Source organism: Phalangium opilio, unplaced genomic scaffold (assembly GCF_054372755.1).
Source record: "Phalangium opilio isolate 3A_F unplaced genomic scaffold, DU_Popi_V2 ptg000217l_1, whole genome shotgun sequence".
NCBI classification, from domain to species: Eukaryota; Metazoa; Arthropoda; class Arachnida; order Opiliones; family Phalangiidae; genus Phalangium; species Phalangium opilio.
In genome coordinates this window covers 3,161,524-3,174,776 of record NW_028324218.1, presented here as the reverse complement: position 1 = coordinate 3,174,776, position 13,253 = coordinate 3,161,524, and the positions used below count along the sequence as shown (strand labels likewise).

Genomic DNA, 13,253 nt, shown 5'->3' with positions numbered 1-13,253 from the left:
TTTAAATATAAAAGGCAAGGAGTAATAAACATTGGATTGGAGGTGAATCTTTATTATGAAAACTAAACTACATATTTTTCAAAAACTTTATCGAGAAATTTAGTAGCTCTATAGAAAATTGGACAACATATATCATTTGAATTTGGAATACAATTGGGACGTGCCTTGCATATATCTTCTGACTTTAGCATTTCTTTCGATTTTTGGAAATATTTACTGAATTTCAAATTTGGATTTAAAATCAAATTCGACATTTTTCCTTGAAAAAAAATTAATAAAAATAATAAGTAATGGTTAAGAATGGATTTGAAATGCTTGGTTAATTATAAAGTGTGTTTATCATAAGTCTACAGGCATAAATTGAGGCAAGGAGTAATAAAGATTGGGTTGGAAGTGAATCTTTATTAAGAAAACTAACTACATTTTTTTTTAAATTAATTTTCTATAATTAAGTGATAATTGGACAGCATATAAAAGCTGAATCTTTGACGCATTCGGGATGTGGCTTGCATACTGGTCCTACACCGCCAAACCATATAATTTCTTTCGCTTTTTGGAAATATTTACTGAATTTCAAGCTTGGATTTAAATTCAAATTTGACATTTTTCCTTGAAATAAATAAATGATGGTTAAGAATGGAGGGGGAATTAGACCTCTCCCTTCTACCCTTCTTGGTTAATTATATTAATTAAATAATTTAGTAAATAAATAAAATAATAAATAAATAAATAAATAAATAAAAAATAAATAAATAAATAAAACAATAAATAAATTATTTAATAAATAGATAAATAATTAAATAAATAAATAGCTTACTATTGGGCAATTTCGCAGCGGATGTGACGTCAAATTCGATAATAATTAGGCAGACAATAGTGACTACGATTAATTGTTTTCCAATCATTTTATTTCCGTAAATAATTAAGTTGACCGACAACGTTTGAATTTATTAACATTCTGTGGGGTTTTTCCCTCAACAACTAAATGCATTCAAGTACTTGTAACAGCATTGGGTTTTCCCGACTGTCGACTTATCAAACTTTTACTCTACCTTCACTGCACATGTATGAAAACTGTACCGTGAACCTACGCCCAAACCTTAAAGAATTTTCATATGCAAAATCAGGAATTCATACAGCTACTAGGAATCGTTGTGCTACAGCCTTTCCATTTTCATTCAACGTATATAATACAGATTTTGTTGGAATTTAAATATGTTTAAGTTGAAATTTATATTGAATTATTAGATTTTGCTTAATTAGATGAATTTTATTTTATTTTTCAAATTAAAAAAACAAACATTCAAATTATTTTCCTTCATTTACGTTTCAGCTTTGAGATTTTTCTCGAATCTATTATTAAGTCGATTGAATCTCAAATGTAATTCGCCTAAATTAGCAGTTAGTTCCTCTGAAATTAATTTTTAATTATTATAATTATTTAAATATTTATAATTTTAAATTGAGACCAATATTTTTTTTTGTAAAAGCAAAAACTTACGAATCTCACGTCTATTTTTATGGAATTTTTTGCCTTCAACGTGTCCAGTATTTGACAAAATTAAGCAACCAATTATGAAAAAGGTCATGATCAAAATTTGAAATTTCATTTTTACAGTTTTCCTTAAAAAAACAAATAATAATTATCATGGGCTAGTGAATGCTTAAGGATATTTTTGGCAAAAAAGTTCCAAGTTATTCAAATATTATTTACAATTTTATTAAGTTTTAGTCTTTTAGAGACGTTGCTTACCTCAGGTTCTGAAAGATGAACTTGTTTTGAAGTTTCTGGTTTTAGTTTGAAAGTTATTGGCGTTAACTAGGTAGAACTTTCTCGTAAACACTTCAAGTTCACGCGAGTTGGTGAAAAATATTTATGCCATCTGTTTCGTTCTGTCAATGTTAAGTTTGACGTCATACGACCTCTGATAAAAATAACAGAACTACGTGAATCACGTTGCCTCAATCCACTTCCATGATATTAACTTCCAAGAATCACAAATATAATTAATTTCTAAGACATTCCAAGTGATCAGTGTCTCGAAACCGAATTGGGCTAAATATTTTCGTCTTTTAATGAAATTAAAAACAGATAATAATATATTATGCTAATTAAATTAGAGCAATCACTGATTGGTCTCTAGAACCATGAAGTCAGAAAGAGAAAGAGATGATGGCTTAGATGCGTGTATACGTTACATAGCAAACGTGCACCATATTGGTAATACACTACTAGGTACTAGCTTACTTTCCATATGTTCTATTTGCGATTGATATAAGGGTTTAATTTAAAAAAATAACGACGCCTTAGCCAATAAGAAATAATATTTAATCCAGATTTATTACAATTAATTAATTAAATTAATTACACCAAGTCAACCCAATTCATCCCAATAATTATTATTCTTGTTATTATGAATATTTATTATTAATTATTTACATACATGAATTTATACATTAAACGTGCCTGATGTTTGAACAATATCAAGTTGAGGCTCTTGATCAGTATCTCCAATCTTGTCACCAGTGTTTTTTAAATCACTCGCTGATTCATCACCACTGGTAATTCCAGCTTCATCTGTATCAGATGGTATGTTATCCAAGTCATTAGGTGACTCGTCACCACTGGTCACTCCAGCGTCATCTGTATTAGATGGCATGTTATCCAAGTCACTAGCTGACTCGTTACCACTGGTCATTCCAGCTTCATCTGTATCAGATGGTATGTTATCCATGTCATTAGCTGATTCGTCACCACTGGTCATTCCAGCTTCATCTGTATCAGATGGTATGTTATCCATGTCATTAGCTGATTCGTCACCACTGGTCATTCCAGCTTCATCTGTATCAGATGGTATGTTATCCATGTCACTAGGTGACTCGTTACCACTGGTCATTCCGTCTGAAGCGGTTGGTGGTATGATGCTATCCGAGTTTGCACTACCGGCATTAGCGTTTGCTTGTACTCCGTTAGGTCCAATTAGGGCTTGGGTTGACGTCGTACCGTCGCTTTCGTCACCCGATGACAACTCGTCATCACTGTCATCTACAATGTCTTGAGTGATATCTTGGGTTATACTAGCTCTACGTTTTGTAAGGTGACTTCCACCGGATGATTTAGTTTTCTTTAAACTTGATGATGACGATATCAAAGATGTTTTTCCAAATTGACCTATAATTAAATTTTAGGTAATTAATTTAATTAATTAAAATTAATTTACAGTAAAATACATTAATTTTTTTCTTATTAAATTTTAATTAAACCCTCAAAATAGTATTGATTATTAAATTTCATCAAATTAAAATTTAATTTCCTACAGCGTAAATTAATCAAATTAAAATTTAATTTCCTACAGCGTAAATTAATCAAATTAAAATTTAATTAATTTGCTACAGCGTAAATTAATCAAATTAAAATTTAATTAATTTGCTACAGCGTAAATTAATCAAATTAAAATTTAATTAATTTCCTACAACGTAAATTAATCAAATTAAAATTTAATTAATTTCCTACAACGTAAATTATTCGAATTAAAATTTAACTAATTTCCTACAGCGTAAATTAATCGAATTAAAATTTAATTAATTTCCTACAGCGTAAATTAATCAAATTAAAATTTAATTATTTTCCTACAGCTTAAATTAATCAAATTAAAATTTAATTAATTTCCTACAACGTAAATTAATCAAATTAAAATTTAACAGCGTAAATTATCAGAATTAATATGAAAACAATGATTAGATGCAAATAAATAAAATATCAAATATGCAAAGATTAAGCACCTTAATTAAATTATTTATTTAAATTACCATTTACTGATTTAGTCACCACTTTATTCGTTCCCAGAATAAGACAAAAGATGACCAATAGAATGACCCAACTTCGTTTCTCCATGTTAATTGGAAAATTTGGAGAATTTATAGACGAGTTGAAAAAATAGACCTCGTTCGAATTGGTTTACCGAACGTTTCACATATTCGTGAAGTTGCTGGAAAAAATTCTTGTTCTATATTTTCATCAGCATAGTTGTTGCGTAGTTTAGACCATATTTATGTAGAAGTTAATATAACTTTGAAGGGATAAAGTTACCACGCGCTTTACCAAATAGGTCTATACATCTCAAAGGCAGGCACGAGACTGGCTCGTGAATTATACCGAAATGGTATATTTTTTTATTATAAAACTGTTTCAAATGCCAGATGCGTTTTAACTTCGTAGTGTAGTTGATTGGTTTTATCATAAGTTTATAAGTGATATGTTCCTTCCATAAGTTTGTTTAATTAATCTCTGGTCATGACAAACTAAAAGGCTTGTAATGAATTTGAAGTTAGTGAGTGAGGTAGGTCATAGATTCGAGGAGGTAAAGCGAGGGAGGCCTGGTGAGTGAGTGGGGCGCTGCTGTCAAAGGGGGGCTTAGTAATGCAGACTGAATAGGACCTAGATGGAATAAGTCCTAGCTGCAAAATTAATTAACCACCGCCGAGTGTACTTAGGACTTCAATTGACTCGCTCCCCCTCGTTCTCCTTCTCGAACTATAGTTATCTCGAGCTGCTGTAAGTCTCTCAATAGCATTATGAATCGTATAGGTAGTGCAAATCATACTTATGGATGGAACATATCACTTATAAACTTATGGTTTTAAGGTTTTATATAATTAATTGACGGTGTAGCTTGGCATTGGGCTTTATAACTAGTTAGTAATGCAAGGATTTTGTGTTGGTATGGACAAGTGACATGGGTAGAGGTAAAGTTGTGATATTTTTACACCTGACGTTTTGGAATGTGATGTTTTTAATTTTAATATTATTTATTTTTATTTCTGAAACATAATAATTATTTAATTTTCGAACTAAATTTAATTGAATTGAATTGAACTGACCAGAAGCCAGCTAGCAATTATTATTAAGCATACAATATTGTTTGCTATTTTCAATTGGCCCCTTCAGAATGGTTTTTACTGCCAAATTTGGGTGTTTTAATTGAAATTAAATTTTTTATTATTTAATTAAGTATAGATTGATACATATTAATTTATTTTTGCACAAGAAGTAATTATTAAGAAATTAATTAGACGATATCGAAATGTGTATTTTGGTTGGATAATCCGTGATGGGTTTGTTAGTAATTAATGAAAATCGTTGGGGTCTACGAATTCAAAATTAGAACTGCCAAATCCGCCAATATTGAACCCGTCGTCGGAAAAAAATCCAGGATCGAAATCCCCTTCATCAAAGCTTTCATTATCCGCGTCAGTTTCGCTCGGTCCTTCTCCTCTTTTGATCAACAAAGGCCCATTTGATTTTTCTCTGAGACTTGAAGAACCTTTTGATAATTGTCTTAATCTCATTAACGATCCTGAAAATTTATCCAAAGATTTTGGGAATTTTTAATCAGGATTTTATGGTCTGAAATAAAATCTTTAGGGTTGTGTTATAGATGTAGAAGTGAGTGCGCAAACCTTTACTTGGTTTCAGTGATTTAGCATCGGTGATATCGTGATGAACAGCGGCCACGACTAAAGATATTGTAAGAATCGATAACAACGATAATTTCATCTTGGGTCGATTAATTCTGAATTAATTTCGATTTGGAAAAAAAATAATGAAATAAATTAAATGCTCTATATTTAAAATAATGAAATAAAATAATCTACATTATATTTAAAATTATGAAATAAATTGCTCAAAATTATGAAATTAATTGCTCAAAATTATGATATTAATTGCTCTAAATAAGTATATAAACATATAAAACCAGAAGTGAGATGAGACTAGAAGTGAAGGGCTCTAGCATGGGGTAATAGATCCTGGCACTAGTGAACAAATTTGAGGATTTTATGCCGCTTCCATCGCGCTAAAACTAGAGAGAAAAAAATTGGTCGAGTTCCAAAAACATTTCCTATCCCCTTCCCCTCAACCTAAAGCGGCCGAACACGGCCGCGGCTCCTTGAATCTAGTTCGGCCGTCTACCACCGCGAGCGTCTCACGTTTTGGAGGGAAAATTCAGAAACCGCTACTAAAGGGCCAACCGTTGGTGTGCTATCAAGAATATTCACTTTCGCCGAGTGAAGAATTTGGTTAGCTCAGTACTTCTGGTCTCATCTCACTTCTGATAAAACGTATAAAGTAAAATTTACCATACCAAAAATGTTGCCTTTACAGTTTGTTTCGTATCAACTTCTTCGATGGTTAGATAGCACTGTAATGTTGAGGTTCAATACAAATGTGGAAGGCCTTGCTTTACTTTTTTATCTGCGTTCTGGGCCCAAATACACAAATTGTGCCATTCTGCTATAAAAATACCGAGCTGAAATGAACTATAGAGTAATGTCAGTTCTACGTACGCAAACGTCATACCCTTCTATCTCTTAGCTCAGTGTCATCCCCCTTACCAGGCGCGTACAGTATCCCCTCTTACAAAAGCGCGCCTAGAGGGAGGGATACAGTCTACTCCCCTCTCTACCGACACTACTCTATAAGTTCTAGATACCATGTTCTAATTTTGTTTGGATTGTGCTACATTATATTGATTAATCTTTCATCGGGTTCGTCCGGAATTTGCTCTTAAAATTATGTTGATATCAAACATTAGGCTTGGGTCTAGGTCGGGGTATATTCGGGTTGACCCGTGACTGATCCTGGTATGAGAAAATGGGATTTGAGATCATGAAAGCCATCATTTATTCTAGAACGTTCATGAGTGTAATGACTTTTAGGCCTACATTTTTATCAAGGAATATCTGACTGGTACAGAAATGTCCAATTTGATTTATTGCATCATTGAACGCGTGTGATAAGATTTGGAAGTTCACTAGAACAATGACTTGGAATTTGAGAAGATTAATCTCGTGGATGTTGAGGGGATTAATCTCGTGGATGTTGAGGGGATTAATCTCGTGGATGTTGAGGGGATTAATCTCGTGGATGTTGAGGGGATTAATCTCGTGGATGTTGAGGGGATTAATCTCGTGGATGTTGAGGGGATTAATCTCGTGGATGTTGAGGGGATTAATCTCGAGGATGTTGAGGGGATTAATCTCGAGGAAGTTGAGGGGATTTAATCTCGAGGAAGTTGAGGGGATTAGTCTCGAGGAAGTTGAGGGGATTTAATCTCGAGGAAGTTGAGGGGATTTAATCTCGAGGAAGTTGAGGGGATTTAATCTCGAGGAAGTTGAGGGGATTTAATCTCGAGGAAGTTGAGGGGATTTAATCTCGAGGAAGTTGAGGGGATTTAATCTCGAGGAAGTTGAGGGGATTTAATCTCGAGGAAGTTGAGGGGATTTAATCTCGAGGAAGTTGAGGGGATTTAATCTCGAGGAAGTTGAGGGGATTTAATCTCGAGGAAGTTGAGGGGATTTAATCTCGAGGAAGTTGAGGGGATTTAATCTCGAGGAAGTTGAGGGGATTTAATCTCGAGGAAGTTGAGGGGATTTAATCTCGAGGAAGTTGAGGGGATTTAATCTCGAGGAAGTTGAGGGGATTTAATCTCGAGGAAGTTATTTAAGAAATTAGACCAACCTCCAACAACCAACAAATAGCCCTTGCTCAGACCACCTCAATACCAGCATTTTATAACCGTTATTTTTAAGCCTAATTTCACCTTCAGTTGACTCTACGCAATCCAGTTAGTATAGAACCACAAAAATCAGCTGATATCAGTTCATTGACTGCATGGTATATTGATATCGTGTCACCTAGTCGTTGCACGGTTATATAGAAAGTGTGACGGTGAATGCCCTATGGTTTTACATTTATACAAAAATATTTCGCGCTAGATAACCAGCCCTTATAGTGAAATTTAGGCCTACTGGAGAGCGTTAGTTACGCTGATGTTTGATGAAATGTAATTGCGGTATTGGCATCCAATGCATTCTTCCCTATTGACTTCAATGAAACGTTGCCATTGCTATAAATTTTCCATCGATACCTGACGTTTTAGAAATTGGTAAGATGCTCTTTTACATATAAATAAATAATTAAATAAATAATTCTGGTGGTACAACCACAAAAATTCAATGAAATTAACTTTAATTTTTAATCAACCATAATTAACCTTAATTACAATTTAATTTTTCACACAAATATAACTAACTATTAATTAATTATAAACGGGACAATTAATTTAATTTCAACAAATTAGAAATAACTAATTATTTAGCAACACGTAAACTTATTAATTTCCGTATATGTCGATAATGGGGTTAGAACTTCAGTAAGAATAGGGTGAAGGATAGGGTGTCGTGGTCGTTGGAGCTTGAGTCGTGGTCGTTGGAGCTTGAGTCGTGGTCGTTGGAGCCGCCGTGGTGGTCGTTGGAGCCGCCGTCGTGGTCGTTGGAGCCGCTGTCGTGGTCGTTGGAGCCGCTGTCGTGGTCGTTGGAGCCGCCGTCGTGGTCGTTGGAGCCGCTGTCGTGGTCGTTGGAGCCGCTGTCGTGGTCGTTGGAGCCGCTGTCGTGGTGGTCATTGGAGCTGGTGTCGTGGGGGTCATTGGAGCGGGTGTCGTGGGGGTCATTGGAGCGGGTGTCGTGGGGGTCATTGGAGCGGGTGTCGTGGGGGTCATTGGAGCGGGTGTCGTGGGGGTCATTGGAGCGGGTGTCGTGGGGGTAGAACTACTTCCATACGTGTTCATGGGCATTGGTGTGGGTGCTGGCATCATGGGAGTCGTAGGTGCTGGTGTTCCACCCCCTGGCATGAGAATGCCTTTGAGCGCAGGACCAAGACCTGCTATCACTGTGGTCAATGTGTCAACAACGGGCTTGACAACCGCATCTACACCTCGTTTCATATAACGTTTCCCTGCATTATCTGTCAATTGCATTGTTAATTATATTACAGAGGTTATTTTTTGTTAAGTTTTAGAACCATTAATAAAATCTTTCTTGTCAAAGGTTTGCTTTGCTCCATGTCCTATGGATAGGGAGTTTATAAGTGATATGTTCCATCCATAAGTATGACACCTACCTATACTATTCGTAATGCTACTGAGAGACTTACAGCAGCTCGAGATAACTAGTTCGAGAAGGAGAACGAGGGGGAGCGAGTCAATTGAAGTCCTAAGTACACTCGGTGGTGGTTAATTAATTTTGCAGCTAGGACTTATTCCATCTAGGTGTTCCTATTTAGTCTGCATTACTAAGCCTCCTTTGACAGCATCGCCTCACTCACTCACCAGGCCTCCCTCGTTTTACCTCCTCGAATCTATGACCTACCTCACTCACTCACTCACTCACTTCAAAATTACAAGCCTTTCAGTTTGTCATGACCAGAGATTATTTAAACAAACTTATGGAAAGAACATACATATCTTATAAACTTATGATATAAGCTAGCTTTCTTTTTGGGGAAAAAAAAAAATTACTGGAGCTACTGGTTTCAACTGGGCATTACAAAACTTTGAGAAGAATTATTTTATTTGTGCATTTAAGAAAAGAAATAATTTATATCTCACTGTTTAATGGTTTTCCCATAACGTTGACTGATAACAGACCAATTAAAGCAATAACTAGAAGCATTTTCGGACTCATTCTAATTTTTAACTAAGTTGATCTTAAATTGGAAAACAAAGTTAAATAGACTTTACGAAGCAGTCTAGCAATTTGAGTATAAAGTTGCACTCACGATTGTCAGATCAGGTCCCAAATGGTTGACGTCGATATGGTAAAGTGATACCATTTGATACTTAATCATCCCCTTTATATTCGGGAAAAATAGGTAACCTGAAATGTTCTATTTGTAAACAATTCTTTTAGGTTTAGTTAATATAACAGAAGGCTAAATTCCCATTTTGGAAAAATACATACTTCCCCACTTTTACTTAATTCATCGACCATTCGCGAACAACTGTAGCACGAGCTCTCGTGACACGGTTTGACTACATTTTTATCTACCAATGGTTTACATTATAGTATTAATCCGCCGATACTTTCCCTTCTATTGCATTTTACCTCTGATAAGTATTTAGTTCATGGTTACGAAAAAGACCTACTTATTGTGAACATGACATCCGTTCATTTTGCAACCTAAATTTCTTTTTATTTTCGGTGACGCTAAATGGGTTATTTGAAAGGGCGGTAGAGATAAATAATGAATGATTAAGTTTAATTATAATTAATTTAAAATTATTTATATTTTTAATACTAGTCAATTCAATTCAATTCTTTTTATTCAATTATAATTACAATTGAATTTTTACACAAACATAACTGACTATTAATTAATTTAATTTAATTTAATTTAAATAACTAATTACCAACACTTAAACTTCTTAATTCCCCTATCTGTTTACAATGGGGTAAGAACTTCAGGAATAGTAGGGTCCCGGAGCTGATGTTGTGGTTGTCATTGGAGCTGCTGTCGTGGTTGTCATTGGAGCTGCTGTCGTGGTTGTCATTGGAGCTGCTGTCGTGGTTGTCATTGGGGCTGCTGTCGTGGTTGTCATTGGGGCTGCTGTCGTGGTTGTCATTGGAGCTTCTGTCGTGGTCATGGTCATGTAGGAACCACTTCCATACGGGTTCATCATTGGAGGCATTGGAGCGGGTGTGGTCATTGGAGGCATTGGAGCGGGTGTGGTCATTGGAGGCATTGGAGCGGGTGTGGTCATTGGAGGCATTGGCATTGGATTGAGAGTGTTCGTGATGTTTTGTACAATATTCATGACAGCTCCAACAGGGTCGGACGCAGTTTGGTTTAACATTTGAGTTATATTCCTGACTGTTCCAGTAGGGTCCGCCAGAGTTTCGTTTACCATTTGAAGAATAGGCACGACTGTTTTGTTTAACATATCAGTAGTATTCATGAGAGCTTGACCAGGGTTCATGACAGTTTGGTTTAACATTTGAGTAGTATTCATGACAGCTTCACCAGGGTTATTGAGAGTCGCCCCGAGAGCCTGAACAATGGGCACGAGAGTTGGCGCTAAATTTACCCCACGTTTCATATAACGTTTACCTACGTCATTTGTTATTAGTATTATTAAATGTGTTACAAAGGTTATAAAATTTTATAAAGCCATAAATAAAATAATTCTTCCAAGTATCGTAGTAATTAACAATAAAGTGTTAAATAATTAATTCCCCACTTTAGTTAAAGATAGCCAAGGCTTAGTTAACCAACCAAGAAGTGATATCTAGTTTATTAGGGAGAACGTTTAAATTGACGCCACATTTCTAGCAGCTTTATCTCCAGTCCAAACATTACGTAGACGTGTCCGGAGTTAATCCCCGCCGTCTCTAAATTACAACCCCCAGCATCTTATTGGTTCTTGAAAACTCGTGCACGTCAGCGCGACGCGAATGAGAAAAAAAATTACAGTCATATTTTCCAACTGAGGAGAGGAGGCGAAATAGCCCGGCGCCTCCTCCTTTTACGTCCCCCCCCCCTTGTATTTTGAAAGGGGGGACTGCAGGACTATGGCGCCAATACTTAGGGGACATCTTATACCTTCTCCCTAATAAACTAGATATCACTTCTTGGTTAATTGATAATCAACGCTGTCACTATAGGTTCTAATAGATGAAGTTTAACTGGGTCTCTTACAAACTTCAGGAAGAATTATTTTAAGTATGGTACAAGAAAACGTGTTGTCTTACGCTGTAATGTTTTTCCTGAAACGTTGACTGTTAATAGACCAACGAAAGTGAGAACTAAAATCGTTTTGAGTTCCATATTTTATATTTATTTAAATCAAGCGAATTTAATCGGCTATAAAATTAAACTAGCGATAAGTCAAATCGAATTTCAAATACTGATATGAAATGTCAGTCAAAAGTCCGCTTTTATTTAAATTATTTTGACCTGAAAACTTCGTAACCTCCAAAGGGTTCGTTTACAAATGATTCTTATAGGTTTAGTTAATGAAATGGAAGCTAAATTCCCATTTCTAAAAAGGCCTACTTCCCCCTTTTCCCTTTATTCATTAACTGTTCGCGAACAACTGTAGCACGTGCCACTGTTTTGTATAACCACACGTAGTGTATTACAAACGCATTTTTTTCTCTTGTTAAATCCACGCGGAATTTGCTTCGACTAAAGTTTCTCTACGTATGTTTACGTTATAGTGTTACTCCGCCTGTACTTTCGGATATAGTGCATTTTAGGAATTGAATTGAAGTTTTGACTCAGTAGTTCATGATCGTTGAAGCAGACCTACTTTTCGAACACGACACCAATCCTCAATTTTTCGATGTATCGTCTACGTGATGAATAAATGGGCAGCTGGAATGCATACAGTTTATTGGAATGATTGTGTACACATATATAAATATCCCATGTTAATTTCTGTGACTTCGGGGTTTGTGGGATGGGCTTGAGAACTTATTATCAATGATAATTCTGATGGCGTCTCTCGATCTAACTGTCGTTTCATTGGTTGGGTAGCAACGCCTGTTACTAGGAGCGCGCCTTTTCAAGGCGTAACAGGCATCCAGATATATTATTCGTCATAATGATTAGTCTAGCTTGCTCCTCCCACAAAGCCCGCCTAGATACGTTAAGTGAAAATGCGGTTACGTTATAATTCCTATTATCTGTTTATCATGAAAGATCTAGAGCATATTTTTGTTTTGGTAGACCCAGTTTCATGACAGGGTTGGTTGCCGTGTTATATTGAACCTCGAACTCAAATCGTATAGCCTAGATAGATTGATCCACTTCATATTCATAAACCTTCAAAAAATGAGGTTTCATTTTGCTAAAGTAGTTCGATTTCGTTAGGCCTACTTGGTTTAGTGTTTATGTAGTATTTTCGTTATTGAATTTGGGGCGAAAACAGGGCCCAGTTTCCGTTGAATTGAGCACCGTTTTTGTCTTAAGACGGTGTGAACAATGATAGGACGGTATGTGGACAATAAAGAGGTTTCAAATTACGATATAACTTCACAAACAACAAGGACTACTTTGGTTTAGCGAGACTGCATGTAACTTTGAAGCCCCTATCTTAATTAATGTCTTTGTTACTTAACATGTTCCATCTTAACCCTTAATATCAAGCAGACGACACTGTTCTGAACCTACTTTTTAAAGAAAGAGTATATTATTGTAAGTTTTAAAGTGAAGGTTTCCTTTGAATTATTACAAACCATGGAGAAATGACTTAAGATGGGCGACCTGCGACCATTGCCTGCGACACCGAAACTCTCCCAGTGTACTTACCTCGTTCACGCCCCTTACCCCTTTGTAGGCCTTTGTTAAATGCTGCCACGTAGCGCCATTGTATTTGTATCTGAACTAGTTTCTATTTTTAAGAAGACAGAGGTGG

At 35.6% G+C, this 13,253-nt stretch overlaps 2 protein-coding genes and 1 long non-coding RNA gene across 3 annotated transcripts; all 3 read right to left on the bottom strand.

Moving 5' to 3' along the window:
- Positions 1–757: 757 nt before the first annotated feature.
- Positions 758–1,883, bottom strand: LOC149615678 (uncharacterized). Its single transcript, XR_016376090.1, has 3 exons — positions 1,754–1,883; positions 1,502–1,623; positions 758–1,411 (listed from the first exon to the last, which is right to left on the bottom strand). It is a non-coding gene; the product is annotated as an uncharacterized LOC149615678 (long non-coding RNA).
- Positions 1,884–8,155: 6,272 nt separating this feature from the next.
- LOC149615677 (uncharacterized) lies at positions 8,156–9,544 on the bottom strand. The gene is made up of 2 exons (XM_089857245.1): positions 9,447–9,544; positions 8,156–8,803 (listed from the first exon to the last, which is right to left on the bottom strand). Exons 1-2 carry the CDS (start codon positions 9,520–9,522, stop codon positions 8,211–8,213), a joined length of 669 nt encoding a protein of 222 aa, XP_089713371.1. The 5' UTR covers positions 9,523–9,544; the 3' UTR covers positions 8,156–8,210.
- Positions 9,545–10,298: 754 nt separating this feature from the next.
- LOC149615676 (uncharacterized) lies at positions 10,299–12,205 on the bottom strand. The gene is made up of 2 exons (XM_089856087.1): positions 11,587–12,205; positions 10,299–10,945 (listed from the first exon to the last, which is right to left on the bottom strand). Exons 1-2 carry the CDS (start codon positions 11,660–11,662, stop codon positions 10,299–10,301), a joined length of 723 nt encoding a protein of 240 aa, XP_089712213.1. The 5' UTR covers positions 11,663–12,205.
- Positions 12,206–13,253: the final 1,048 nt, after the last annotated feature.